Source organism: Pithys albifrons, chromosome 6 (assembly GCF_047495875.1).
Source record: "Pithys albifrons albifrons isolate INPA30051 chromosome 6, PitAlb_v1, whole genome shotgun sequence".
Lineage (NCBI taxonomy): Eukaryota > Metazoa > Chordata > Aves > Passeriformes > Thamnophilidae > Pithys > Pithys albifrons.
Window position 1 is genome coordinate 11,557,015 of NC_092463.1, and position 26,386 is coordinate 11,583,400.

General features: G+C 42.7%; 1 protein-coding gene across 5 annotated transcripts in view; it reads right to left on the reverse strand.

Moving 5' to 3' along the window:
- The window catches only part of WDR20 (WD repeat domain 20), a 46,349-nt gene extending 24,669 nt beyond the window's left edge, over positions 1-21,680 (reverse strand). For 4 of the 5 annotated variants that reach the window (XR_011697988.1, XM_071557487.1, XM_071557490.1 and 1 more), the window contains exon 1: positions 21,395-21,680. Coding sequence is in view for 4 of the 5 variants with exons in the window: in XM_071557487.1 (XP_071413588.1) it covers positions 21,395-21,643 (249 nt within the window). In the remaining variant the exon portion in view is untranslated. The remainder of the gene's footprint in view (positions 1-21,394) is intronic. The other variant, XM_071557488.1, reaches the window with a different exon arrangement.
- Between the last annotated feature and the right edge of the window lie 4,706 nt (positions 21,681-26,386).

The window sequence follows — 26,386 nt, forward strand, 5'->3', positions numbered from 1 at the left end:
GTTACTCTACAGATCAGCATATTCTTTTGGAAGTTGTCTAAGGTGAAAGCACCAGTCTACCAATAACCCTGGGAAAAGTAGAATTTTATTTAAAAAGAGTTCAAAAACCCAAACAGCAGACTCCCAAAAAGAACAAAAATATTTCTTTTGTTTGCAAATCCCCATTGACTTCACAGGTACATATAGAATCAACTATAAGACCGGGCAAAGAGCATTAAAGCAGGACAGGAATATTAACACAGCTGAGCTATTCCAGGCCAGGGAGGCTGAGAGAAGTTGAAACAAGGCTGTGAACCCCTCTACACAAAAAACTCCCTCCTGTCTTCTGAGCAGCCAGCACTGCTGCTGCCTCCACCTGCCACAGCCCAGCAGAGCCCTGAAGTCCCTGAAATTGTTCCTTCAGAAACTGAAGGCCTTTTCAATTGAAAGTGTCACTCCTCTGGTAAAATGTTCACCTATGCTAACATTGCTTTGGTTGAGTGGAAGACCCGAACACACAACATGAGCCAGTGCTGCCCCAAGAGGGGTCAGGCCCAGGGTGTTCACTGAACATGACCAGAGCACGTCCTGGGCAGTCCTGACAAGGTCTGAGAGCTCCATCTCCAGAAGAAACCCAAGTGCCCACTCCCTCCAGGAAGCAGACTGGAAGCACTCCAAGCAGCTCCAGCAATCCTCAGCTGCACTGTAATCAAACCACTGAAGCTGCAGGGAAGTGACTGACACTGGAACCTGACTTTTCACAAGGTGTTTGTTTCCACATACTTAATGAAGTCGATTTTTTATTACACCTGCAGAAGAAAACCTGCTCCCTTTGCTCCCCAGAAGCACTTGAATCACACATTAGTAGGAGGGGGGAAAGCTTATGAGCTTTAACTTGCTTTGGAGCCTCTAAATAAAGAGTAAACCCTCTGAAGAACAGCCAACAAAAGCATATTCCACAGTTCCTTTTGCAAAGTTCACCTCATTGTGGATGTCAGTCCATGACAGGACCAACTCAGATAAAAATGGAGACTGACTCCAGTGTTATGCACTTGGCCACACTAAAACTGTAAACAGGCTGGTTAAACTCAAACAACTCTGAATAAAGTCACTGTATGACACACACTCCCAACAGACGTGAACTGAATTAGATATTCTATTTTGGTTTAAGCAATTAGTTACCCTTCTTTAATAGGAAGAAGGGAGAAGGCCTGGCATCAGCATCACTGTCTCTTCCTGGTGGCTGCAGAACTTTGACTCAGTTGCAGCTCAGCCTGCTGGATAAAAACCTCTCCAGCAAAACCCCAGCTCAGAATCACGTATGTTTGCATGTGATGCAGACACCTTCCTCCTCTCCTCCCCCTACTCAGCTCTTTTTAAGAATATATGTAAGAGATCTCACTGTGCAGTTTTAAGCTCAAAATAATGATTCCTCAGGGCTATGTATAAACCATGGGTGACAGGTCACATTTTTATATGGGTGTCCCCCTCATTAGCTTAAAAATTAAGATACAGATTTAAAAAGTTATGGCACATACATACTTCATAATCATGGACTGTAGAACTGGACCATAATCCAGGACTTTTCACTCCAGTACCATTTCTTCCATAGTGGGCAGATGTTTTCCAGAAGTAAATTAATTCATGTAGTCTTTGCATCAGTGGATTATTGTCCACCCAAGATTTCTTTCACAAAGCCATTGAAATTGCAAATACGGATGTTTAATAACCCTTAGAGGATTTTTTTTGCATTAACTACTGTGTGGAATTGCAAATATTGCCAGATTAACATGCAATTCCTGTTGTTATTCACTTAGATTACTGATGCAAGACACTCTGATAAAGTTAATTATGTGGAAAAAAGTATCAGTTCTGAATTCTGTTCCCGTCTGATTTTACTGAACACCTTCTTGTTCCCATGAAGAGACAACGATATCGAACATCCCTCACATCCACAGCACTTACACTGGTTACTGGAATAAGCAGTCCTGTCCCTCTCAGTATTCCCATCAAAGTTTTCAGCTGTCACAATTTCCACCATCTCTGAATATCTCTGTATCTCTATAATAACTTTTTATAGACTGTATGAACACTTATAGATGGGCCTACTGATTTATACAATGCAATATGATTAACTCAAATCTTGTTTCTAATATTCCTCATTTGATTTCTTACGATAAAGAAAAAATAGGACTCAAGTATTAATCAGTTAAAGCTGTCACCTACAGCAATCCCCTCTTTCCACACAGTAGCTCCAAACTGACTCAAGTCTTTTCCTTGAACACAAACTCCTGCTCCTTCAAGTAGCACAACTACATCTCCCAAATTAGTCAGTCAAATCAGTCCATCTTCAACTTCTGCTGCTTTTCCCCTTTATTTCTCTTCATGAAGTTATGGATCTATCACAGCACTATAAGTTACCACATATAAAAATTACAGGGATGAAGGGAGTTCTATTTACTGTGGCTAATCATAGAATCGACTGGGTTGGAAAAGACCTCTGAGATCATCAAGTCCAACTCTTGGTCCAACTCCAGTCCCTTTACCAGATCATGGCACCCAGTGCCACGTCCAATCTCAGTTTAAAAACCTCCAGGGATGGGGAATCCACCCCTTCTCTGGGCAGGCCATTCCAATGCCTGATTACTCTCTCTGGAAGGAATTTTTTTCTGATCTCCAACTTAAATCACTGGCATGGTTCTTCTCTTCCTGTGGCCTCCAAATTCTTACTATCCTTTAAGTCTCAGTATAAGCTTTCAGATGTTTTCATGTTCTACTTTTAACTATAAAGTCCTTTTTAAAGAGGTCAGCAAAACCCACAGACTACCCTGTAATTCAACCTAACAGTTACTACTCATAACAAGAACTGAACACCATTTCATCAACTGCTTGTTCCATCACTCCAACATTCCATGTTCCAGTTACAGTCCTTCCCAGTTATAAGGACATCAAGGCATCCATGTGCTATAAAGGCAGAGGCAAATTCATCATAGTTTCTCAACAATAACCTGAACTGCTTTCCCTGAGCCTCCAACTCTCCCATAATCTCCAATCTGGGTTATGCAATGAACGATGAGGTGGAATCACACGTCAGGCTCAGCTCAAGGCCCAACTCCAGCTCCAACCTCAGTCTTGAGGAAGTCTCTGGAAGTTCTGCCTCTCTCAAGCTACAGACTGGCCTTTCTAAATCACAGTTTCCCCTTTGGGGGATGAGACTTTGGAAAAGATGCATGGAAATACACACACTAATTTACATGCAGAAAGAGGAAAATAACTGCATGATTTGCATGCGAGCACACCTGTGGAAAGCTGGAGAGCCAATCACATGCCATAGTATCTGATTTTGCCACAATGTCCTGACAGGGCTGCAGCACAAATACACACACAGCTGATTGCACAGGGAACCCACCACACTGAAATCACCCCATTAAATCACTGGCAGACAGACCTGGGTATGTTAGCAAGCCTTGAGACAAGCAACTAGGGGAAAGTGAATTAAATACAGCCAGATCTTTAATACACATACATAATTAATATATATATGTGTGTGCAATTATGAATATAGATAAATCATTAAATATACTTAAATCACCCATATATGATCTAACACATATAATCATGAATATAGATAAAGTTTAGAGAGACAGACTTTGAGTCACATCTGTGGAACAAGACATTGCACACTGAAAATATGGCAACCTTGATTACAGTATTTAAGTAATTCCCTGTCTCCAAGAGCCTATTTTATACTCGCTCAATGCCCTTACAGTTAGAGGGCAAACCAACAAAGAATCTCACTCTTCCCTTCTTGTGAATATTGCCTCCTTTGTGCACAACTCTGAACTGGCAATTAAGATTTGCGCAATAAAATAGGATTTTAAAACTGTATTCTTTGGGAAACAGATTCTAACAAACAATAAACAAGTACATTTGCTCTCTGAAGTGATTATTTCAGTTTACAAGTTTTCTTTTGCGTATCTTAGTTTCCAAACTTTGGCATGAATTTCCTACTGTGTTTGCCATGGTAACCAAGCAGCCTGAGCCTCTGCTTGAAATTCTGTTGAACTGTTTAGCATTGCATATTGATGGAGATACATTAACATCCTAATGCATTCCAAAGAGGGAAGCAGCAATTCTCACACTGGAGGAACCACCTTATTAACTACTGCAAACATCAAAGAATTTTTTCTGTTGTTCAAAAGGGGAGGGTAATGGGGAAACTTCACTGCCAAGGATGTGCATGAATAGCCACCAAATAAAGAGAATGCACTCAGTATGTGGGGAGAGGAGGATATCCAGTACATAAGGGGCTACACTGGAACAGCAGAGCCTCTATCTGACACTTATCTCCTCTCCTGTGAATCAAGACTTTGCATTCATGTCAGAAAGGAAAATTTGCTCCAAGAGTACATTTGAATGACAAAGACAGTTCCCGTGCATTAAAGCTGTTCCCTTGGCAGGAAACTGTTCTGCTGTGGTGCAGGAGGGGCCAGGTAAGTGGCTAACTTGACATTCCAGGATTAACACCATCAGGGCAAAGCCAAACCGCAGCTGCTCGCTTCTCTCAGTTTCCATTCTGAGGAAAAATCTTTTTTCAAACATTTCTCTCAAGCACAGGATCGTGAATAGAAAACATCTGTTTTAAGCACATGGAATACTTTCTGATTCCCACAAAACATACCAAATACCTCAGCACACTAAAATTTTATATAAAAGTAACTAAAAACCAGATTAGGAAAACCTGAAACCAAAACACGCTCACTGTTCATCTTTTTCAGTTTCACTACACCATATGTAGAAAAAACAAACGAGCAAGGGTTGGCTGGTCACCTCCTTTTGGAATGAATGAATGCACCCAGTATTACCTGGTGGTACAGTTAAAATATCATCCTTTACTCTGCTCACGGTTAAAGATGGCATGAAACAGTTCTGACCTTAAACACCATCTATAGAAATGCAGACTTAGAGACTACAGACAATCATCGCCAAGATTAATCAAAACAAAACACCCCCCTGCAAAGCTTCCCTACAAAACTACTGACATGTCATAGTACCCATTTCGTTACCATTAAGCATTGCCTGCTGTCCCCACAGTATCTGCCAAGGCAGCTGCACACCCATTTTTGCATCACACATCTCTGTCTCCAGCTCCTCAGCCTCTTACAGTCATTTCCCCTCCTGGATCTAAAAGCCCACAGTGGCCTCACTGGGCACCACACAGAGAGTTGGACTCATATCACTAAAAATAAACTTTCTTCACTCTGTTCATCTGGCTCAGCTCTAAGAGGCTTCTGGATGAAACGTTCTGCCTCTTCTAAAAATCTGTTCCATACTTCCATTAAGGTCTGTAGCCTATCACACCACAGGATCTTTGTCCTGCAGTTCAACTATCAGCAACTGCTCACAGCAGGGCTGGTCAAAGACCAGGAGCCTTCGGAATTAGTAGCAAATTTTGCATGTTTGGGATTTGTGCCAGATCTGGTAATGTCTCATACATCTAAGGGAAGGTTTTGTAGTATTTATTCCCTCCCTTCTTCCTCCTTTTCTTTTAGTGCAACTAAAAGAAAGTTCCGTGACTGCTTTACTCAGAAAATTTAAAATCACACATTTCTTTCTTGAGTTTTACATTAGACACCATCCTCTCTCAGTTGCAGGAGTTGAAATTCACCTTCAACACAAGCAACCAGAATTTCATACAATATTAAAGCCACCTTCTCAATGCCTTGTACAATGGCACTAAAGTCACTTCATTTTTTCTCCTGGTAAACCCCCTTTGATGTATCTTTGAATTGCGTTTATCTCCTCCAGCCTTTCACAGCTGCATCACAAGCTGGCTCAGCTTGTAACTAACACTACACTCTGGTTATCTTTTCAAAGTTTTATTGCTCAAGCACAAGTTCCCTAAGTACATATTTTTAAAATGAATTTTCACTTCAGCCGCTGTTGTGGTATCAGCTTGTTTCTGGTTACAAAGTAACTGATCATGAACAGTGATGCCTCCCAGAGTTATTATGAGCATCATGTACCCGTTCTTCCTTCTCTCTCTCAGTGTCACCACCTAAAACATTGTTTCCCAAACCACCCCCAGAAGACTCAGCCTGAAGGTCTCCTCAGAAGTTGTCTCAGATACAAAGAACTAAGCTTTTAATTCTCTCAGTATTTCCTAACAGAATTTCCTCGTTCTAAAATTCCCTCACTTTAACTATCTGTTATACAGATCTGAATTTGCCACGTCTTGCAAGGACACTCTTTCTTACTGCCGAAGTGTTACCCTGGAAAGGCTGAGCACCCGAACTTCAAAGAAAGCTGCCTATATAATTCATGTTACACATTAATGCTTTCCCACCACAGGGAGACAAGGTTTTACTTTGAGCAAAACACAGAAGTCTACTATGTCAGCATTTCAAAAGCTAAAACAGAAAAGGGATTTCTTTGCTATGGTGGTGGGGTGTGTGTTGAATGGCACTTCTGCATGAACACAATCAAGGATAAGCCTGAAGAAAACACCTGCCTGTCACTGAGTCACAGGCAGTCAAAGGGGTTTTAGCAGATATTTTCACTGTTAGGAATACAGTGAATTAAAAAGGCACTGATTCCAGGATAGCACAGAGCACACCAAATATTAACAGGCACTGAATAAAGTTCATGCTGCAATTCCACTTAAGGGCTGTCACCAGCTGTGTAAAGAACACATCACCTTCTGTAAAGACTGGAAGGCACTGAGGCACACATTTTAGTCTCCACTTTTGAGGAACTGAGAAAATGAAGTGTACTGCAACAATTATCTCTTTCCTTAACTACACTTCATAACTAGATTCTGCAAGGCTCACTTAGGAATTACAGTTAACTAAGCATAAATATTTTCTCAATAGTTATAACAGATTCATAGCTCTAAAGTAAAAAAGTAGTAGTTACCTTTCTGATCTCCTTCTTGCTTCTTATTCTCCAGTGGATCCTTTAATTTCCTCCTACTCCTACAGTCTAGTCACACTGTTGCCTGCACTGAACATCAGTCCTTTCTCACCTGTTTTAATGCTGAATGAGCCATGATGATTCAGATGAGTTAAACAGATTAGATACATATACTAAATAAGGAAAACATGTATGTAAATATCAAATGGATTTCAAGTAAAACCACACTCTGGAACAATTCAGCAGTTGTTTTTACTCAGTTTACATACTCAGTTGCAATACTTATTAAACACTTACTAAATTACTTTCACTGGGAAATTGTTTAAATTGGCTCAGCTCTGCAAGCAAAACTGGTTAGAAAATCACACTTGTTAAAGGCAACACTTATTTAATTAGAGCTGGCAGACTGCTTTTAGATGGCCCCCAAACCATGGAACAAACTGGAAACATTGCAGGACTTGAAGGCAGCGTCACCTCCGAGTTGCTCGTCTGCTCCTCAGACACACATAAAGTTACCTGACCTGTTGGGCTGGTGTTTCAGTCAGTCACACCTTCACAGCCACTACTTTCACTTCACCTTTGAATCCTCTTTCTTTCTTCTCTAAAGCACTGGTATCGTTTTGTTATGACACTGGAAAAATGCACTTGAGCAACACACACACCCACCAACAGCAAACACTGAGGTGACTGACAAGGGCAGAAACTGCTTTTGTTGCCTCTTTCAATGATCACACATCCAAAGTATCATTAAAATACATAACACTAAATTAAGTGCCCTGTTAAAAATAAGGCTGCTGTAGCTTCATCACTGAAGTTGTTTCATTTCCTCTAACTTTAAAAAGATCAAAATATAGTAACATTTAGAAGTTGGCTTTTCAAGTGTGTTCTATGGCAAAAAAACCACCAACACCTGCGGTCCCGTGACAAAACACGAATGGTTCCCAATTGCAAGAGTGAAGCCGTAAATAGAATATTCCTTTCTCTAAAGGTATTCAGAAGTATTGAAACAAAAAAAACACATAGAGAGAGACTTTAAACACGCAAAGAACAAATAACAAAAAGTTCGGGGAATTGGCATTACAACTTATCTAAATTGATTTACTTGAAATTTGCAAGCTCCTGTGTGATCATCACCATCATCTTCATCATCAAATCAGAGCAGGTTCAGTTTCATGTAGACTTGTCAACAGGTAGAAGTATAAATTCATATTGCAAACAATATATACAATACAGCTTCATTATACTAATAACATACAGGCAAATAGTAGTTTCTACCACACTGGTACTTATTTCTGAAAGTTTCCCACAAGGCTTTTTCAGTTCATAAGAGGGAAAGTTATTTCTTTAGGAGGGAGGAGGAAAAAAGAAAAAAAAGGTAGCAGCAAAAGAGCTGAGGATTATCCGTTGCTATAACAAAACAATGTTTTAGTCCAGCAGTGTAAATTCACTGCTTGTAAGGAAAAATTTCCTGCTAAGGAAAGCAGACTGAATAATTGTACCCTGCATTGCCCCGTTGCTATAGAGACTTACTTAATTGTAATAGTTAATTGCTAATCAATATTTTTTTCATTACAAAGCTCAATAAAATTCAAATACAACATTGTAACATCTGTCCAGCAAGTCCAACTTAGGTATTTTCTGGTTACTGTTAAGATTTTGCAAGCCCTACAATAACGCTGAACATTTTTGATACAGTGTTTTTAACAAGGCAGTAATTCCACCATGGTGCAGCATGGTAAGAAAACATTACTAGAACAAAGCCCTAATTACTTTAGTACTAAAAATAAGATGGATCTGGCTCCGATTCTGAGAGCACCAGAACAGTGCCACAGAAGTTATGTGAACAAAACACTGAGTCAATGTGTAACCTGTGCTCCAAACCAGGCTGAGGCCCACCGGTTTGTGCTTTCTGTGGTTGTGTGGCAGCAGACAGATGAAATCACGCCTTGGCTTTAACTATTACCCTGAAGTTGTTCATTTGCAATGCGTGTTCCTTCTGGGACCGAAGACATTTCATTAAGACCCAAGTGAAAAGTGCTACAGGACAAGCACAGGAGCACAGGCCACCAGAAAAGAAATACCAAGGACCAAATCCCTAACCCAGATACAGGGAACTCTGATTTCCCACAATCCCATAGGTACAAGTTTTAGGATATCCCCTAAGCTGCAAAGTAGAAATCTCCTTCAGAATTTTTAGTTCAAAAGGCAACATGTTCCCAATTTCAGCACCAGCTTTCTCAATAGCCTTATATTAAAGTAAGCAAAGTATTAAGATACTTTAAGTAACTGTTGACAGTTTCACTAGTACGGACATTATGTGGAACAAACCCACAACCTTTTGCCTGCTATTAATCACTTTATTTAATAATTACCATCAAAGGGCTAAAAGTGTTTCACACATCCCAAATGGTCACACAACACTGCCTCTTTCCTCAGGCTGATTTTTGCCTCGAGAGTAGGAAGGAGTGATGAGACAGTGCTGCCTACTCAGGGGCCACTGCCCACACCTCAGGCCTTTTGCTAAAGATGCTCCCAGCAGAGCACACAGTCCAGCTACTCAATCATCCCTCCCATCGATATGGGCACACTAATGCCAGCCACCCTACGAATCTCTGCTGTCAAAGATAATCACACCTTTAACCACCACCGCTCACATCAGCAGACTGTCCAACCTAAATTCTCCTCAACTTGCACTGCAAAGTGCCACAGCTGCAAGATGCTCACTAGCCAGAGGTGATAGAAATGAAGAAAGGGTTCCCAAACGAGTGAAGGGAAAGCACAGCAAAAGCATTTCCTAGCCTCACAAAACTGGCCTTCTAAAGGCCCTGATCTCACTAGCACTCCCCTTTGGCTCTCATGTACACACAAAGCCTCCATCAATTCAGGACTAACAGGACATAACACACAGATCAACCAGACCAGTGCCAGTCTAGTATTTTTCTGCAGAAGGTGTGCTGACCCTGGCTGGATGTCAGGTACCCACCAAAGCCACTCTATCACTCCACTCCACACCTGGACAGGGGAGAGAAAAACACAGCAAAAGGTTCACAAGTTAAAGACATAGACAGAATACTCACTGATTACTGACATGGGCAAAAGAGACTGAACTTGGGGATATTAATGGAACTTACTGCTCACAAAATCAGAGCAGGATAATCAGAAGTAGAATCCAATCTTAAAAACACCTCCCCCCTACCCCTCCCTCCTTCCCAGCTCTACCAGCAGTGCACGGAGACAATGAATGAGGGTTACACAGTCAGTTCACCATGTCTTCTTCCTGCTACTGTTTTAGAAAAAAAGTGCTTCCCCTGCTCCAGAGTGGGGTCCCTCCCAACAGTCTTCCATGAACTTCCCCAACAAGAGTCTATCCCACAGACAATTCTATATGAACTGCTCCAACGTGAGTCACTTCTCCACAGGGTACAGCCCTTCAGACACAGCCTGCCTCAGTGTGGGTCCCCCAGAGGGTCACAAGTCCTTCCACAAAACCTTTTCCAGCCTGGGCTCTTCTCCACAGTCTGCAGGTCCCTGCCAAGGGCCTGCCCCAGCACAGGTATCCTACAGACCCACAGCTGCTCCAGTACGGGTCTCACGCACCAGCTGTAGGTGAGTCCCTGCACCAACATTGCCCTCCATGGGCTGCAGGGACGCAGCTGCTTCCCCACGGCTTTCAGCACAGGCTGCAGGGGAGCCTCAGCTCGGTGCCCGAGCACCTCCTGCTCCTGCCCCTGCACTGCCCTGGGTGTCTGCACAGTCGTTCCTCTCTCACTCTCGCTCCACTCTCCCTGGCCGCAATTTCTTCTGTGCAATACCTTCTCTTTCCCTTCTAAAATATGTTATCACAGAGGCGTTACCGTCATTCCCGATGGGCTCGGCCTCATCCAGGGGCGGGTCCATGCAGGATCTGACTGGCTGGCACTGCCTCTGCTGGACATGGGGAAGCTTCTGGCAGCTTCTCACAGCAGCCAACCCTGTGGGCCCCTTCACCAACCCTGGCCATGTCAACCCAACCCAAGGTGTTGTTACCTGTTGTTCACAGGCCAGAGACACGGGCCCTGCTACAGAGAGCAGAGCCGGAGCAGCTGAGCAGCTAGAGCTGCCAAACTCGGCTGACAGCAAGGACATGACACAGACACAAGTTACCCTGCACAAGAGGCCACAGCCTCACTGCTGGAAAGGCCATCCTGTGTTATACTGGTGTGAATGTAACTGCACAGGCACCTTAAGAGGGGAAAGAGCGTAAGTTCACACTCTGAGGTAACAGCAAGACATTTCTTGAAGTCACCTGTTGAGATACACAGGTGTTATCAAACTGCAACAATTCTCTAGTCAACCATTTTCCCTTTACAAGCTCCACCTGTATTTGCAAAAGTCTTATTTGGGAAAATCTTCTGGATCAATATCCTACACTGACCAGGCACACTTAAAATAATAATTGGGTTGTTTATAGGCAGTAGAGTAATAATTTGAACTGACACATGTAAAGTGGGCTGTAAGACAGGTAAGAAAAACTGAATGTGGCAGTATGTGATATCAAACTTCAAAAGTGATATTGCCTAACCATGTAACTATTCCTGCCCTCAAATCATTTCTTAAAGAGAGAGCCTCTTGACACCTTAAGTGCAAATAAGTAGCGATTGAAGGTCTCTGGCCCACCCTCCAATTACAAAGGGCAAAGAAACGCAACCTCTAGAAATACTTTCATTTAAAAAGGAAGTCTGAAAAGGAAATCCAACTGTTTGCTATCTTGTAGGACAGAAAGGCAAATGCAGACTAAGCCTCCATCTATGGCTTCACAATACAGTATTAAATTGATGTTTACAGGCAGTTATTTGCCATTCAGACCACTAATGTATGTAACTCCAAATATCTAAACTGTTATTTACATCTTATTAACCTGACATAAAAAATAAATCATTGCATCATTATTTTTCTGTAATGACAGTAACCAATAGAAACACAGAAAAATCAAGACAAAAAAAATTCTTTACAACAACTTCTGCCAAAATTTCACTTCAGTGACAGCTTCAAACTTGCATCATGGTCATGCTCCAATACCCACCTCAAATATCAAGAAAATCTGCAAAACTTTTGTAAAGTCTTAGTTAGAAGAGCCATAAAAAAATCATTATAAAAAACCTCCCACATTTAAAAGAAGATGAGACTACAACTTTTAGGATTCTGTATTTGTTATGGTTACATTTCTAAGTCAGGAAGAAAAGAGACTTATATGGCTCAGATTCACCAAGTTATTCTCATGACTGCGCAGGATAAAGTGTCCTTAAGGGATCATTCAAACAGTTCATTTCACCAGTCTTGGGGATTTGTAACATGCAGTTTGATGTATATTGACATCAATTCTCTCTCCTGTTGTCGTTGCTTTCCCTTTCCTTAGCTGAAAGAGCATTAAAGTCATAAACTTGAGTCCTCTCAAACTTCTCTGTGGTATCATTTTCCTGACAAAATGTACGTAAAGTTCCATTAAATAATAAGAATTACATTTTTTTTATTCGTAGGAAACCGGGGATAACAAAGTTTGCTCATGACATCCAGTGTTTTTTCCCTACTCCGCAGCATTTTTAAGTTATTTTTCTTCCTTAGACCAGCATTTAGTCTAATACAACACTTCACAACCTCTAGTTGTACAAAAATTATGCACTATTAAACAAAGAACTACCTTCCAATCCCACACAGAGCTAAAAAATAATAATAAAAATTGTAAGTATTATTTCCTTGACTATTACAGCCACATGCACACATTATGATTAACTCATGAAATTAAAGACCAATTACAGCTGGCAAACCGAAATCAATTTGCAGAAAGTATCTATTAGAGATCTATCATTCCATTACGAACAGCTGGATTGAATAATGCCAGAGGAATCCCAATGGGTTACCCAGTGCCCCTGGAGAGGCTCCAGCTGCAGTGGGTGGTGGCCCTGCCCACACAGAGCTCAGGGCTGTGTCCGGTGCTCCAACAGCTGCTCAAAGGGGCCCAAAAGGCACCAGCAGCTGCTCTGGCTGAAGCCACAGGGGGCGAGAAACGCCTGGGATGTGGATGCTAAAAAATGGATGGCATATCCTGAAAGTGGTGTGAGGAAAGAAAAAACTGTTTCCAAGAAGGACACAACCGAGGATTATTACTTTACCTTGCAGTACTGTCTCTTTTCCTTAAGCTTCCTAAGGGGATAGATAATGGAAATATTGGGCACTACTGGCACTAAATGGCACCATTGTCAAACAGCAATTTGCCCAAGTGTGTCAACTTACACTCGTGACAACTGGAGAGCAAGTGGCCCTTGGGTACATGTCCTTCAAAAGAAAGAACTTCAGATGGTTCCCTTTAGCCAGAAAACTACAATAATACTTCAAACTAGGGCATTAAATTTGATTCTAGAACGTCAAACAAGACAACTGTGGCTGGCAATCCCCTCAGAGGTGGGTCTAGCCAAGCTTTAATTAGAGTCTGAGACACCTTCAATGTACATTTTAACTATTATCAGTTAACTATTTAACTGTTTGCAGACTGTCAGATGTCAAAAGTACAATGCAAACTCCTTGTAATTTAGGCACACAGCACAACATTTCTGTAAATACTCTGACAATGCTGCCCCACAAAACTCACCGCAGGCACAGAAGTGTTTGTTACAAGTGACCACTATTCATCTGTGAAACATTGTGACTAAAGTTGTGTCAATCTGCAAAGAATGAGTGCCACAATTACTGGTTTCACACCAATTTAAATTCTCCCAACAGAATCCACGTACTTGCAATATTACCGCAAATAAACTTCAATACAAAACAAAAAAACAAATTATAACTGCAGAGGAAAAAAAGAAAAAAGCCCAACGAACCACACACACAAAAATCCATTGCCCATAAAAACACTAATTTGGGGGTTTGGCCAGCATAGCCAAGTCTTCATCCTCGAACATGCCAGCCAAACAGGCAGCCAGAGATAAATGCAGTGTCACCCCAGAGAGAATCCTTCAGAGAACACAGTGCAACAGCTCACTGCAGTCACACAGCTGAGATACAGGCTTGAAGCACAAGAAAAAGCCCTACAGACTAATAAATACCACTACCTATAACTCAGACTCAGACCCCAGATAAAAATCATCTTGCAAGCTCTGTCAAGTGCAGATATTTCATCCTCCTCCACAGCAAGAAACATTTAACAGTGTAATTGTCATTTTAAAGCAGCTTTTTAGTCTTTCCTCTTACTCAATACAGTCCTAGTTGCTCTATAAAAACCTCAACACAAAATGAAGCACTGAAATCTACCTAAATATTTGCAATTACATTAAATCTTCACTATTTCCCTCAGCAGTGTCATTGAAACACCACCAACCCTCCAGAAAAGTCTCCAGGAATATTCTGTAACATGTTTTATCAGTCCCTGGTACAGCCCAGTGAGGATTAAGGAAGAAAACATCTCTCTACATCACAAAGTGGTGAGTATATCCTTGAATTAAACACCTGAACAAGTTTCCAAGAACCTCTCAAATACCTTCACAACTACAGACCAACAAGTACAGCTGATGTAACCACAACACCTTCATGACTAATCCAGTCCCAATAAAGCAACCATTGCCTACAACATAGAGAAGAAAAAATATTCAGCAAGAAATGATAGGATATCTTGGAAAAGAAATCTACAACACCCTTTTGAAGGGGGACAAAACAGATTTACAGAGTGTCACATCCAGCACACCCAAGAAATGTGAATTATGCTAACTCCTTAAGCAGACAGCATCGTTCCAGCTGCAGGGTGGCACTGGATACCCTTGAGAAAAGCTCTGCTCTTTACTGTGGCACTTCCATTAGCCAGCCCTGCCTGTCATCTCTTTGGCAATAACAGCGATGTTTGATTCGGGTATAAATAAATATTTACATGCAAAACACATTGTAGTACAATTCAACAGTCATAGTAACAAACCTTTCTTTGGTATCAAAGGCCCTGAAAAAGAAATCTGACTGCAAGCTCCAGACAGGGGGGAATAACCACACCAGGTAAACTTGCCAAAAGCAACCACCAAACTGATTTGTCTCCTGGAAAAAAGTAACTGGACTAGAGAAAAAGACCAGCAGCAAATGCAACACGTGATCTTTAGGTTCTATGAGAGACTTTAATTAATGGAAGAGAGTACACTTCAAATTTGTGAATGACATCAAGATTAGAAGGATTTTTTGCATTATGCAGCACTGAGTTGGAGATAGAAACACTAATACACTTAGTAGAACAACATTCTATGAAATGCAATGTGACATTTATAAACAACAACAAAATCAAAGCAAGGATAAAAATGGAGAAAAGCAGCAATATGATAAGAAACAATCCAAGTGAGTCATCACTATGAGCTGGATTCAAAAATGTCAACATTATTCAATATGTTAGTGAGAATATTAGAAGACAGACACAGAAAGCAATAATTCTCCCTTGCTCTGCAGTCCCTGTGCAAGTGCTGTATCAGTTACAGCCCCACAAACACAAACTAACAGAAGCCAACACAGAGAGCAATCAAACATTTGGAACTCATGATCTGAGAATAATGGTTAAAAGAACTAGATTTATTTACCTTAGGAAAATTGAGAGGACAAATTAAAGTTTTCAACTATGTAAATGCCAAAGGCAACACTCAGCTGTTCTCTATGCCCACAGTAAATAACTGCATTCAGTCTGTTTTGATTTCTGGGGGTTTTGACTTGAACAAGAAGTTTAGTCAGATATTGGAGGCGGAAGAAAGAAAACTAAGCACCAAAAAAAGCTATTTAGGGAGACTGGAATTCTTCTTACCACAAGTTTATGAACTGGTTTAAGAACTAAGACATAGCTTTGCTTCCCTCTGCCTCAGAACTACTGTATCTTCCAAGATCCTTACAGATCTCACCACTTTATAGCTCATGTACGCTATTACACCACGCAGCTTTATCAGAGGCCTGTCAGAGCTTTGTGATCTCTAAATATAAAATAACAAACTCACATTCCCACCACATCTTGAGAAAGTCTGGTTCTCTCCACAGATTCCACTTCCAACCCAGGACTGTCTTGCACTGCTCTTCCCAGAGCAACGTATTAAGCACAGTAACAAATGTCACTCATTGTCACTCTGCCACTGCAACAAGGGGACAGTTTATAGAGCGAAAGTGACCACCAAGGATGACACTTCTCATGGGACCAGAAATGCTCCTGTATCGTCAGACAGGAGAAAGGTCATTTAGAGAACTGCAAAGGAATCATAGAATCGATTGGGTTGGAAAAGACCTCCAAGATCATCGAGTCCAACCCTTGGTCCAACTCCAGTCCATTTACCAGATCATGGCACTCAGTGCCACGTCCAATCTGTGTTTAAAAATCTCCAGGGATGGTGAATCCACCACCTCTCTGGGCAGCCCATTCCAATGCCTGATTACTCTCTCTGCAAAGAATTTTTTTCTGATCTCCAACTTAAATTTCCCCTTGTCCTATTGCTGAGTGCCTGGGAGAAGAGACCAACCCCCACCTGGCTAGAACTTCCCTTCAGGTAGTTCTAGACAGTGATGAGGTCACCTCTGAGTCTCCTCTTCTCCAGGCTAAACAACCCCAGCTCCCTCAGCCTCTCCCCATAGCGCTTGTGCTCCAGTCCCTTCACCAGCCTTGTTGCTCTTCTCTGGACTCACTCCAGCACCTCAATATCCTGTCTGAACTGTGTAGGAATCCTACACATCATCAATCTTTTTACTGATATCCAGGAACTGCTAATATGCCAACTCTCAATAAAAGTACTGAGATATGAGATTATTTTCATCTTAGTACAAACAAAATTTCTAAGCCACCTGTTCTACATCAGGTCAAGAAGACAGTCAGCAGACTGTGCCCTCCGTGCCTCACTGAGCTGTGCTCAGCACCTGCATGTGTTTCCACTCCAACACCACTGCAACAAACTACAGTACTCCATGGTTATTAACAGGCTGCTGCTTCAGGGAACTGCAAGAGAAAAGCACAACTAAAGACAAAATTTGTGAGACAGTTTCAATAAGTGAAATGAGTAACGTTAGGAAAGTCTGCCACACGTTACAGACAGCAGGCAGCCAGAACTGAAACACAAGGCAGAAAGTTTTACTGATGTAGTAAGTTAAACTATACAATTGAATTTCATAAGTTAAACTATACAATTGAATTTCATAACTTGCCAGTACATTATATAAAAGCTAAGACTGTGCACCGGGCACCACCCCTGTGTGCCTTCTGTATTGCAGGGACAGCAGCAGAACAACTCACCCAGGAACTCTGACAACATACAGAGGGTAACACATCATCACACCCAGCATCACACAATGCACCAGCTTCCCAGTAGTAAGAGAAAAGCATCTGATACTTCATGTTGAAAGCAGTCTAGAAAGTCTTGTCTTGTCAATCATTCCTAGGGCCAGGAAGATGAGATAGTGCTCTCCTTTTCCAGACTATTGAATGAACTAATAAATCATTCTGCAAAGCCCAGCCACAAACCATATTAAAGAACTCCATGACTGTCTGATAAGCAAGAGTCAAGCAACAGTTCTCACTCCTGATTTGGGGTTGCAGGAAAAGGCAACCTGTCCAAAGCATTAATGCATCATAATTTGAACAATAAATTGTGAACTATTGCCTCTATTACTATATATCCTCACTCCATGAAGAAAAAAACATCTAAAATAATAGAAAATACTTCCTTTATCACCTATAACTCTCCAAATCAAAATCAAGTCAACAATCCCCCAAGAACAGATCAATCTGAAGCTGACCTAAGGCTGAAGTAGAGGCTTTATTCAGGAGAAGCTTCTCAAGGTAGTGGATCCCAGCAGACAGTCCAGGGCACTGAAGGGGGTAGTGCCCCCCCAACCCTTTCCTTGCTCTTACTGTATCTGCTAATATTTAACCCCAAGATGACACAGTTCAACTCACCAAATCAAGAGAAAATCTGCACAGAAAGTCCTTTTCTGCTGGCTTAGCAAGCTGAACTAGCTCACCAGAGGCTGGACACTGCCAGAGACAAGGGGATAGGGGCACACTGCCAGGAAGATCTTACCCTGCAAGACCATGGGTTATAGCTCTTGGTAGATCAGTTGAGTTCATGAAAATATACCCTTGTGTTTAACCAGGGATCACTGCATACATCTAACCTCAAAGCCAAAGTTAAGGGGAACAGAAAGGGAGAACCCACCGACCCTGACTGCAGTTGAGAACAATTAGATACTTCGATCATTCTATTACAGTTAAACTTTTCCTTACTAAACTGTATGTTTCCTTTTTCAGTGGATCCAAATCAGAAAACAGCAGTTTTCTGGAAGCCTTCACCGCTTCATGAACACAGAGAAAGCTGCAGGAGTTTCACCATAAAAACAACGATGCACTGGCTCGTAATCGATGGACCTCCCATGACACAGAGAACATGAAACATGTAAATTTCATGGCAACAGTAAAATTTAGTAGCAACATGGAAACATGAAACAGGAAACTTCAGCTGCCCTTTTAAAGAGGCGAAGAACAAAGCTGGGAGAAAATACCTTCTTGCTTCAAAAAGTCTCCAAAGACAGCTCAAAATACTGTCCAAAACTCTTCTCATCTCTCTACCAAACTATTACCACTGTCTATCTGTACTTCAACCTCCACATCCCTCTCCTGGATGGAACTTCTCCACCAAGTGTCTTGGAAGAAGGATCAAAGTTACAGAAACATCCCTGGAAACATTTTTGTTGTACAGGTTAAATATCCTAAACAGAACACACGTATCAGCAGTTCACTTAAAAAGGTGACTTATGAACTGGTTGTAGCAGATGCAATGCATTCAGGATTCAAGAGAAACTAAAATAAGATTAGCATCATTGATGTCAAGAAATATCCTTTCAAGTGGTATATTTGACTCAATATTACATTATTTATTTTTAAGTGCCATTCATGGCTTAAGTGTTACTTTCCCCTGATGTGTGTTGATCTGCAATGGATTAATGATGCAAGAATTACCTCAGTGTTTAACAGACATGGTTACTTAAAACAAAATCCTGGTGGTTCTTCCACTAATTTTAGGGAAAATGCACCATTTTATCATCAGGAAATCAGCAGATGTTAAAAAAAGAAGACAATCATAGCCAGCTAATACATTCACACAGAAGAGTTTCACCAAATTCAACTCAATACTCTAAATATGAATTAGCCAGAATGAAAATTATAGTCTTAAAGTAATCAGGTAAATTTTAAAGAGATACTTAAATAATTGTGAGCTAACAGCTAAAATTGGCATTATCAGCCTCTCTGTTACTCGAGGATCACAAATAGGTTGGTCTGGAACAGACCAGGTCCCTCTCCCCCTCCTGTCCCCACACACAGGAGGGCAGGCAGAGTGGGACAGCCTGCCCAGTTTAAGGCAGAATTCCATCTGTCCATTTGGGCAACCACAGCTCTGTCCCCCCTGTGACAGACACAGGAGAGAACTTTTGCTTCTGAAAAGCTCAATGATTAGTTGACAGGCTGTCAGCCTGTTCCCATGTCAACTTTGTACACAGACATAACAATTACTTCCAAGTGAATAGTTTCAAAATAAATTCCAAGGCAGAAGGTATTTCAGATTTAAAACAGAGCATCTTCCCCACTCTCATTTAAAACATTCTCCTTGAGCATGAATCATTCTATTTCAGCTTTTTCTCTAGGCTGACTTTACTAATGTATTATATATATAGTACACACAGTGTTATTTTAAATTGTTAACACTAAAAGGTCATTGACATGAATTCTGATCTAACAGTGCCCATGTTTGACTCTGTGCACTGAAAAAAGCATTTCACCCACTAACACAGACACAAACGCCTCAGAGTTCACAAGCTCACAAACTTACATGTCTCAGTTACTCTGTATCACACCAGTAACTTCAAGCATCAAAAAAATATTCAAATACTCAGCTCAAAGCAATTTCAGTAATTTGAAATAATTATTCCACTCTATTTTCAATGAAGTTCCAGGCTTTAGATTTTTATTTTTCAGATGTGTGGCAAGAGATGACTAAGAGGACTTGCAAGAATCACATGTACCATTACTAAACTGCATAAAGGTCTGCTCTGTGAGTTAAGGGAGAGAACTCTGCAGTTACTCTGCATGTTAAAAACAAAGGTAGGATATCAGAACACAAACATGCCAATAATTTAGGACACAGATTTTCAGACACTTTAATCCCCACAATATCTTGCAAAGGTAGAAACTGCTTGTAAACAGCAAATAGTTTCACACGAAATGCTCCTTGTGTGCTTAAAGAAACTACTGTCCACACGTTATCTGAAACACAACTAGACTACTAAAAGTCATTAAAGGGTGAAACTAAAATACACACATACACTTTTCTATGTAGCTATACAGGACATATCAGATCTGTCAGGTCACAGCCAACAAATAATCATGTAGACTTTATTTCCCTGTTGGTGGCATTTCATACAGAAGGAGTGCTGAGGCAGGAGCTCAGGACACAGCAGATCCAGGCCTAATTCCCTGCTCATCCACGAGCTTCCTGCACAGCCCCGTGCACGTCTCTCCAGTTCCCTGTGCCCTCATCCCACTTTGAACGGCGGGCAAAGAGCAAGAACATTTCAAGGTATTCCTGTCAGGGCAGCTGAAGCCCAAGCACACAAAATAACAACCACACACTTTTGAAACAGAACAGAAATCTGACAATCATCATATCTGTGTTTGTATTGGGAGTGACACACATTCACTTGGCACAACAAATCCCAAATTGTTCTCTGAATCCCGTAAAATCGGGGACATTAAGAAACAATAATTGTTGTTATGAACAACAACATAAATATGGTGACCTGAGAGATCAAATGCATGCACTGTCCTGCATCCAACAACAACACATAAGGAGTCTCTCTCTCTAGTGCATCAATGGTTCTTTCCTGCAAAAGCAACTTTCTCTCTGTTAATTATGTGGTATTTAAGACTCGGCTCACTGCACCGCTCCCATTTAGAAACAATACTAAAACCAGCCCACAGTTCTAAGTCACAATAAAGGCCTAACATTGCAGCGAACGCTTGAGCCACGCAACCAAGGCTGGAGGGATCCTGGAAGCAGGGATTTGACACCACCATAATCACAACAGGCATTAGTGTGTCCAGCAAATTCTGACCTGAAGCGGCAGGTGAAGGAGGCCCAGCGAGGGAAAGCCAACCCTCATTCCCGCACGATCCTCAGCGACCGCATCCCCGCGCAGGCCGAGCACACACCGGTCCCGGCGGCGGCCCCGCATCGGAGCGGCCCCCGCGCCGGCCCCGCGCTCGGCCCAGGAGGGCGCTGCCCCTGCCCAGCGGAGCTGCTGCCCCTGCCCCTGCCCAACGGAACTGCTGCCCCGGCCCTTGCCCAGCGGAGTCGCTGCCCCTGCCCCTGCCCTGTCCCTGCCCGGCGGCGTCGGGGCCCGGTGCGGGCCCGAGGGGAGCGGACCCCGCTCAGGGTCGGCCCGGCTGCCGCCCCCCGCCCCCCCGGCGCGGCTGCCCCGGTACCTTGCGGACCCCCTTGTAGATGTAGAAGTAGAGCTCCCGGCCCACATTGAAGCAGAGCCGATCCCCGTTGCCGCTCTGGTCGTTGACGTTGACGAAGGAGACGCGGACGGGGTTGGAGCCCTGCGAGTTGAAGGGCACTCGGTTGGGCCGGCTGTACTCCGAGTGGCTCAGCAGCTTGTACAGCCCCTCCCGGGTGGTGAACTGGGTCTTAATCTCGTTCATCTCCTTCCCTCCTCCCTCCGCCGCCATCTTGGAAAGGAGCGCTCATCCTGCCCCAGTGCCCGGATGTACCCACACTGCGCAGCCGCCGGCGCGCGCGCGGCCCCTGCGCGCGGGGGCGGTGCGAGGGGGCGGGGCCGGAGGGGCCTGTTTACCGCGAGACTGCGCGCGCGCCGCGCCCGCGCGCCCGGGGGCGGGGCCTGGGCGGTGGGGGCGGGGCCTGGGCGGTGGGGGCGGGGTCTGGGCGGCGGGGGCGGGGTCTGAGCCGAGGGGGTGGAGCCTGAGCCGAGGGGGCGGGGCTGGAGGGACCGCAGCGGGACACGGGGGGGTGACATCCCTGCTCGGGCAGCGACACCCCAGAGCACCTGGCATGGGATTGCGTACAGACGGTTCTTGGGTATCTCCAGTGAGGGAAACTCCACACCCTCTCTGGCCAGTCTGTCCCAGTGCGCGGTCACTGCACAGTAAAGAAGTTCTTCCTCATGTTCAGGTGGAACTTCTGTGCATCAGTTTCTGCCTGTTGCTTCTTGTCCTGTTGCTCGGCACCACCGAGCAGAGCCTGGGTCCTCCTGACACGCTCCCTTTAGATACTTACACATCGGTAACATCCCCTCTCGGTCTCTTCTCGAGGCTGAACAACCCCAGCTCCCTCAGCGCCTCCTTGTAGGAGAGATGCTCCAGCCCCTCATCACCCTCCTTGCCCCCTGCTGGACCCACTACAGGAGTTCTATGCCTCTCTTGGCGTGGACACAGCACTCCAGGCACGGCCTCACCAGGGTCACCCAAGGTGGTGGCACCACAGGGCAGCTGCGGAGGGGAACAGGGAGAGTGGGACTGGCTCCAGCTGGCAAGTGTGAGCAGGGCTTTGCAGGCCCACAGGGCTCTGCTGGCTCAGGATGGGGTGAGGTGGTCCCTGGCAGGGCCAGAGGTGCCAGTCGGAGCTGGCAGGTGTCTGTGTGTGTGTCTGTGCTGTTGCAGTGCTCTTTGGGGGGCAGTGGCTCCCAGGTGAGAGCCCTGATGGAGATGGTACCTCCATCCCTCCACCTCTGCACCAGCCTCCAACCTGCTGCAGGCACAGCCAGGCCTGGGAGTTGGCCTGAAGTGTTAACCTGAAAAACTGGTTGTCAGATAGCTCACCTCATTGTTCTGATCATCCTGCAAACCAGGAGCCAGTTGTGTTGAGTGGTGAACCAGATCAATGTCAGATGGGCTGGCACAGGTCTGGAAAGGATTGTATTCACTGGGCAGGGAGGCAGGATTGTTTCTTCTACAGCAGTTTCAGCTGAAAGAGTTTGTCTGACTGCAGCCTTATGATTGACTCAAACTGATGTAAGACTGATCCAGCTGTGAAACAGGGCTTTGACCTGCCCTCTGTCTTCAGGCAGGTATTTCTATTACCTCCATTGCATCAGTTCTAGTAATCATGCAACCAAAGCGTGAGTCAGATCCACTGGAAAACTAACACACACAAAGAAATTATGGGTTCTCAGGGAAGCAAAGTGTTGATCAGCAACCAGGCTGATCCAACGCATCACAGAATTGCTACAGCCAAAATAAGGAAGGAGTGGGAATGTGCAACTAGGGGAAGATAAGCAGCACGGAGTTAGATCATCTTATATTAACAATTTAAAAAAATACTTTTAAGGTAGAGTTTCCTGCTGTAGCTGTGTTGCTGTAATGTGGCTGCTCCTGAAGGCACTGCCCTGCTTTCTTCTTTCTGGACTGTGACTATCTGCTGCTCCAGCAGCAGCAGCTCCCCTGAACACATGATGAGCCATTTCTGAAAGATAAATGGATGGAGAATGAAACTTCCTGCAAATGTGAAATGAGTAGGGTTAAATGAAAAACAGTGACTGTAAGGGAGGGGGCAGGAATGCACAGCAGAGCCAGAGGGAAGCAGGACCTCCCTTTCTTTCCACTAGGTCAGCTCAACAGAAGAAGTCCACTCAGACTCCAGGAGGTTAAAGGGATTGAGTTCCAAGTCAATTTAGTTCAAAGAGATTTTGTTTGCAGATAAATACTGTCTTACTGCTGACCATCAAAATATTAGTACAAGGTAGGTCATAAGAGACATGAAACAGCCAAAGCTCTCCAGAGCAGAGTATATCTGAAGTGAATATCTGAACAAGTACAGATAATTAGACTTCCAAAAGGCCAGGTCTTGAAGATTTGTTTGAAATTCTTAAGATAAAGCCAATCAATAATGACCAACAGACCTTGTTACCTTATCAGCCGGCCCTGCCAGATGGTATTGATGACTTCCTAAAAGCACATAAAGTAAGTGAGCAGACTTGAAATGATTTTAAAAATCTCAAGAATGGTTGTTTCATACAGAAATTTCGTGAATGGATTTCTAGAGAGAAGGTCAGAATATTTTCAGTCAGCAAAGAAGCGCAAGAAGTAAAAGAATCTCTAAATAATATTCAAAACAGACAAGGATCTAACAACAGGATAATAATGATAATGATAATAATGATAATGATGATAATAATGATAATGATGATGATAATAATAATAATAATAATAATAATAATAATAATAATAATAATAATAAAAAGGTGTTGCTCCTTGCAGGCATACTCAGTATGTCTTATTTGTTACACACTGACAACATTGGATACATCATTTTGAAGAAGAAACAGGCAGCTTAGGTAGAGGAACTGTGTGGAATGCAAATCATACTGAAACCACAGCAGACCATCCATCACTGATGGAATGAGTGTGATGCAAAGAATAAACAAAGTTAACAAGTACCTGGTTATCAGCAGTACATGATGGTGCAGAAAGTCAAAGAATTGATGTAGTGTTTAACATTTACAAGAAACATCAATAAAAGCTGCTGAGAGATTCTGCAGAGAATCCAAGACAAATATTCATTTGAAAAACACAGCTGCAAGTCACAAGAACACTATTGTACGGTCCCATCAACAATGCTCATCAAATACTAGGGGGGGGAAGAGATTACCGAGATAAGTCTTGTGAAAAAATTCCCTGTACTACTTGTAAGTTTTTCTGTTTCAACCTAAACAATGATGATAGTTCTGAGATGATCCCATGAGGATACCCCTGCATGAGTTTTATGCACCACACAGACAATAAAGTGAAGTCAGACACAATCCCTGTTGTATCACTGCAGTGCCTTTACTTCCTTTACTGCCTTTACTTGTGCCTTTACTTCTCACAAATATTTTGGCAAATTGGAAAACCGACATGAGCAAAATTCACTAATGTTAATAAAATAGAGTGGAGAGTGCTTTATACAGGGCAAAATTGGTCCTGCAACTTTTCAGAATGTAATATTAATAGTGCTTTTACTGCACAGTTACGAACAAAACTTTACTGTGCTTGAATTTGAATGCCATGGGTTACTTCTCAAGAAGTGCAACAACTGCTATTAGTGATGCTTTTACCAGCTTTCCTGAGACAAAAAAAAAAAAAAAAAAGAGGGTGGTGGTTGCACCCATATTCCTTCATGCAAACAGTCTCTATTTCAGCATGCACTGCCTTCAGATTAAGATGCAGGAATCAGGAGGCCATCTCTGCACTGCTTGTCAACTATAGTAGGTCTGTCAAGTCTTTCCGGGACTTTGGATGCCCAAAGCAATTTAGGTATTTCCTTTGTGACTGGCTTAAGAGCCAAGAGTCAAAAGCTTTGCAATTTGTCAAGTATTAACAGCTCTTGAATGTGTGTGAATTACCAGCAGACAGAGGCTACAAATGTGTAAGTGACACATCTAAACTAGGCAAAAGTTTGGTTCTGGTGAGGAGGATGGCATGCAAGTTCCTTTTGATATGGTGAGAAGAATGTCAGTGTGGAAATAACTATCCAAGTACTTATACGGTCTTTAGAGTACATCTAACTTGCTTTCATAATGAGAAAACATTGTTTATGACATGGTTTCATAGCCCCTTATTTGCATTAAGAATCTCTTCTTAACCACTGCATACATTTGACATCAAATACATGAGATAATGCATTATGTATTACAGAGTGAAAAGGTGTTATCAAGGAAGTCTCTGCTAGAATTCATTGCATGTTGTTTGTATTCTCCTCCCTCCTCAAGAGCAAGAGCGTGTTAAACAGTTTGTTTCCATAGTTGGGGGTTTAACTACTGAAAAATAAGTGGATATTTTTTAAAACAAACATTTGGATTGAAGAAGTCAAGGTAAAATAAATCTGCTTTGTTGTTGGCTTTGGATGACAGTGAACTCTGTTGTGACCTTGGAAAACTTCATTTTGCTGTTTGCAATCAGCTGTCTGTAAGTTGTGTCCCGAAAAGACTCCCCTACCTCCATAGCCAAGAGTGCTGTTCTGGTCACCAACAGTTATTATCTCAAAGCTGTAGTTGTCCTGGAAATTATGTTCTCTGAAGATAAGACTGAGATAATTAATTTAATTTAAATTCTATGGAAAGCCAGAGAGATTGGTTTGCTATGCCTACAAATGGGTTGTGTTCCTAAGATGTGCTACAGTGTTATGTACTTCTCAAAACTTCCTAGATATGGAAGACATACTATCCATACACAGAGTGTTGCTGTAATCAGCTGAGGGATGACAAACCTGTGAATAAATAAGGTCCAATGGTTGGCCAGCAACAATGACTCAGTTTCTTTCAAAACTGGAATTTCTGGACAGCCTTGCAGTGTGAGACTGTAGAGCCACTGAGAAGGCCAAGAACACTCATACACTGCAGCCTAGAGTAGACCCTTACATGTCTGTAACTTAAGAAACAAAAGATTCAGTAAGGAAGTGTTTCAAAATTACTTTTTCTT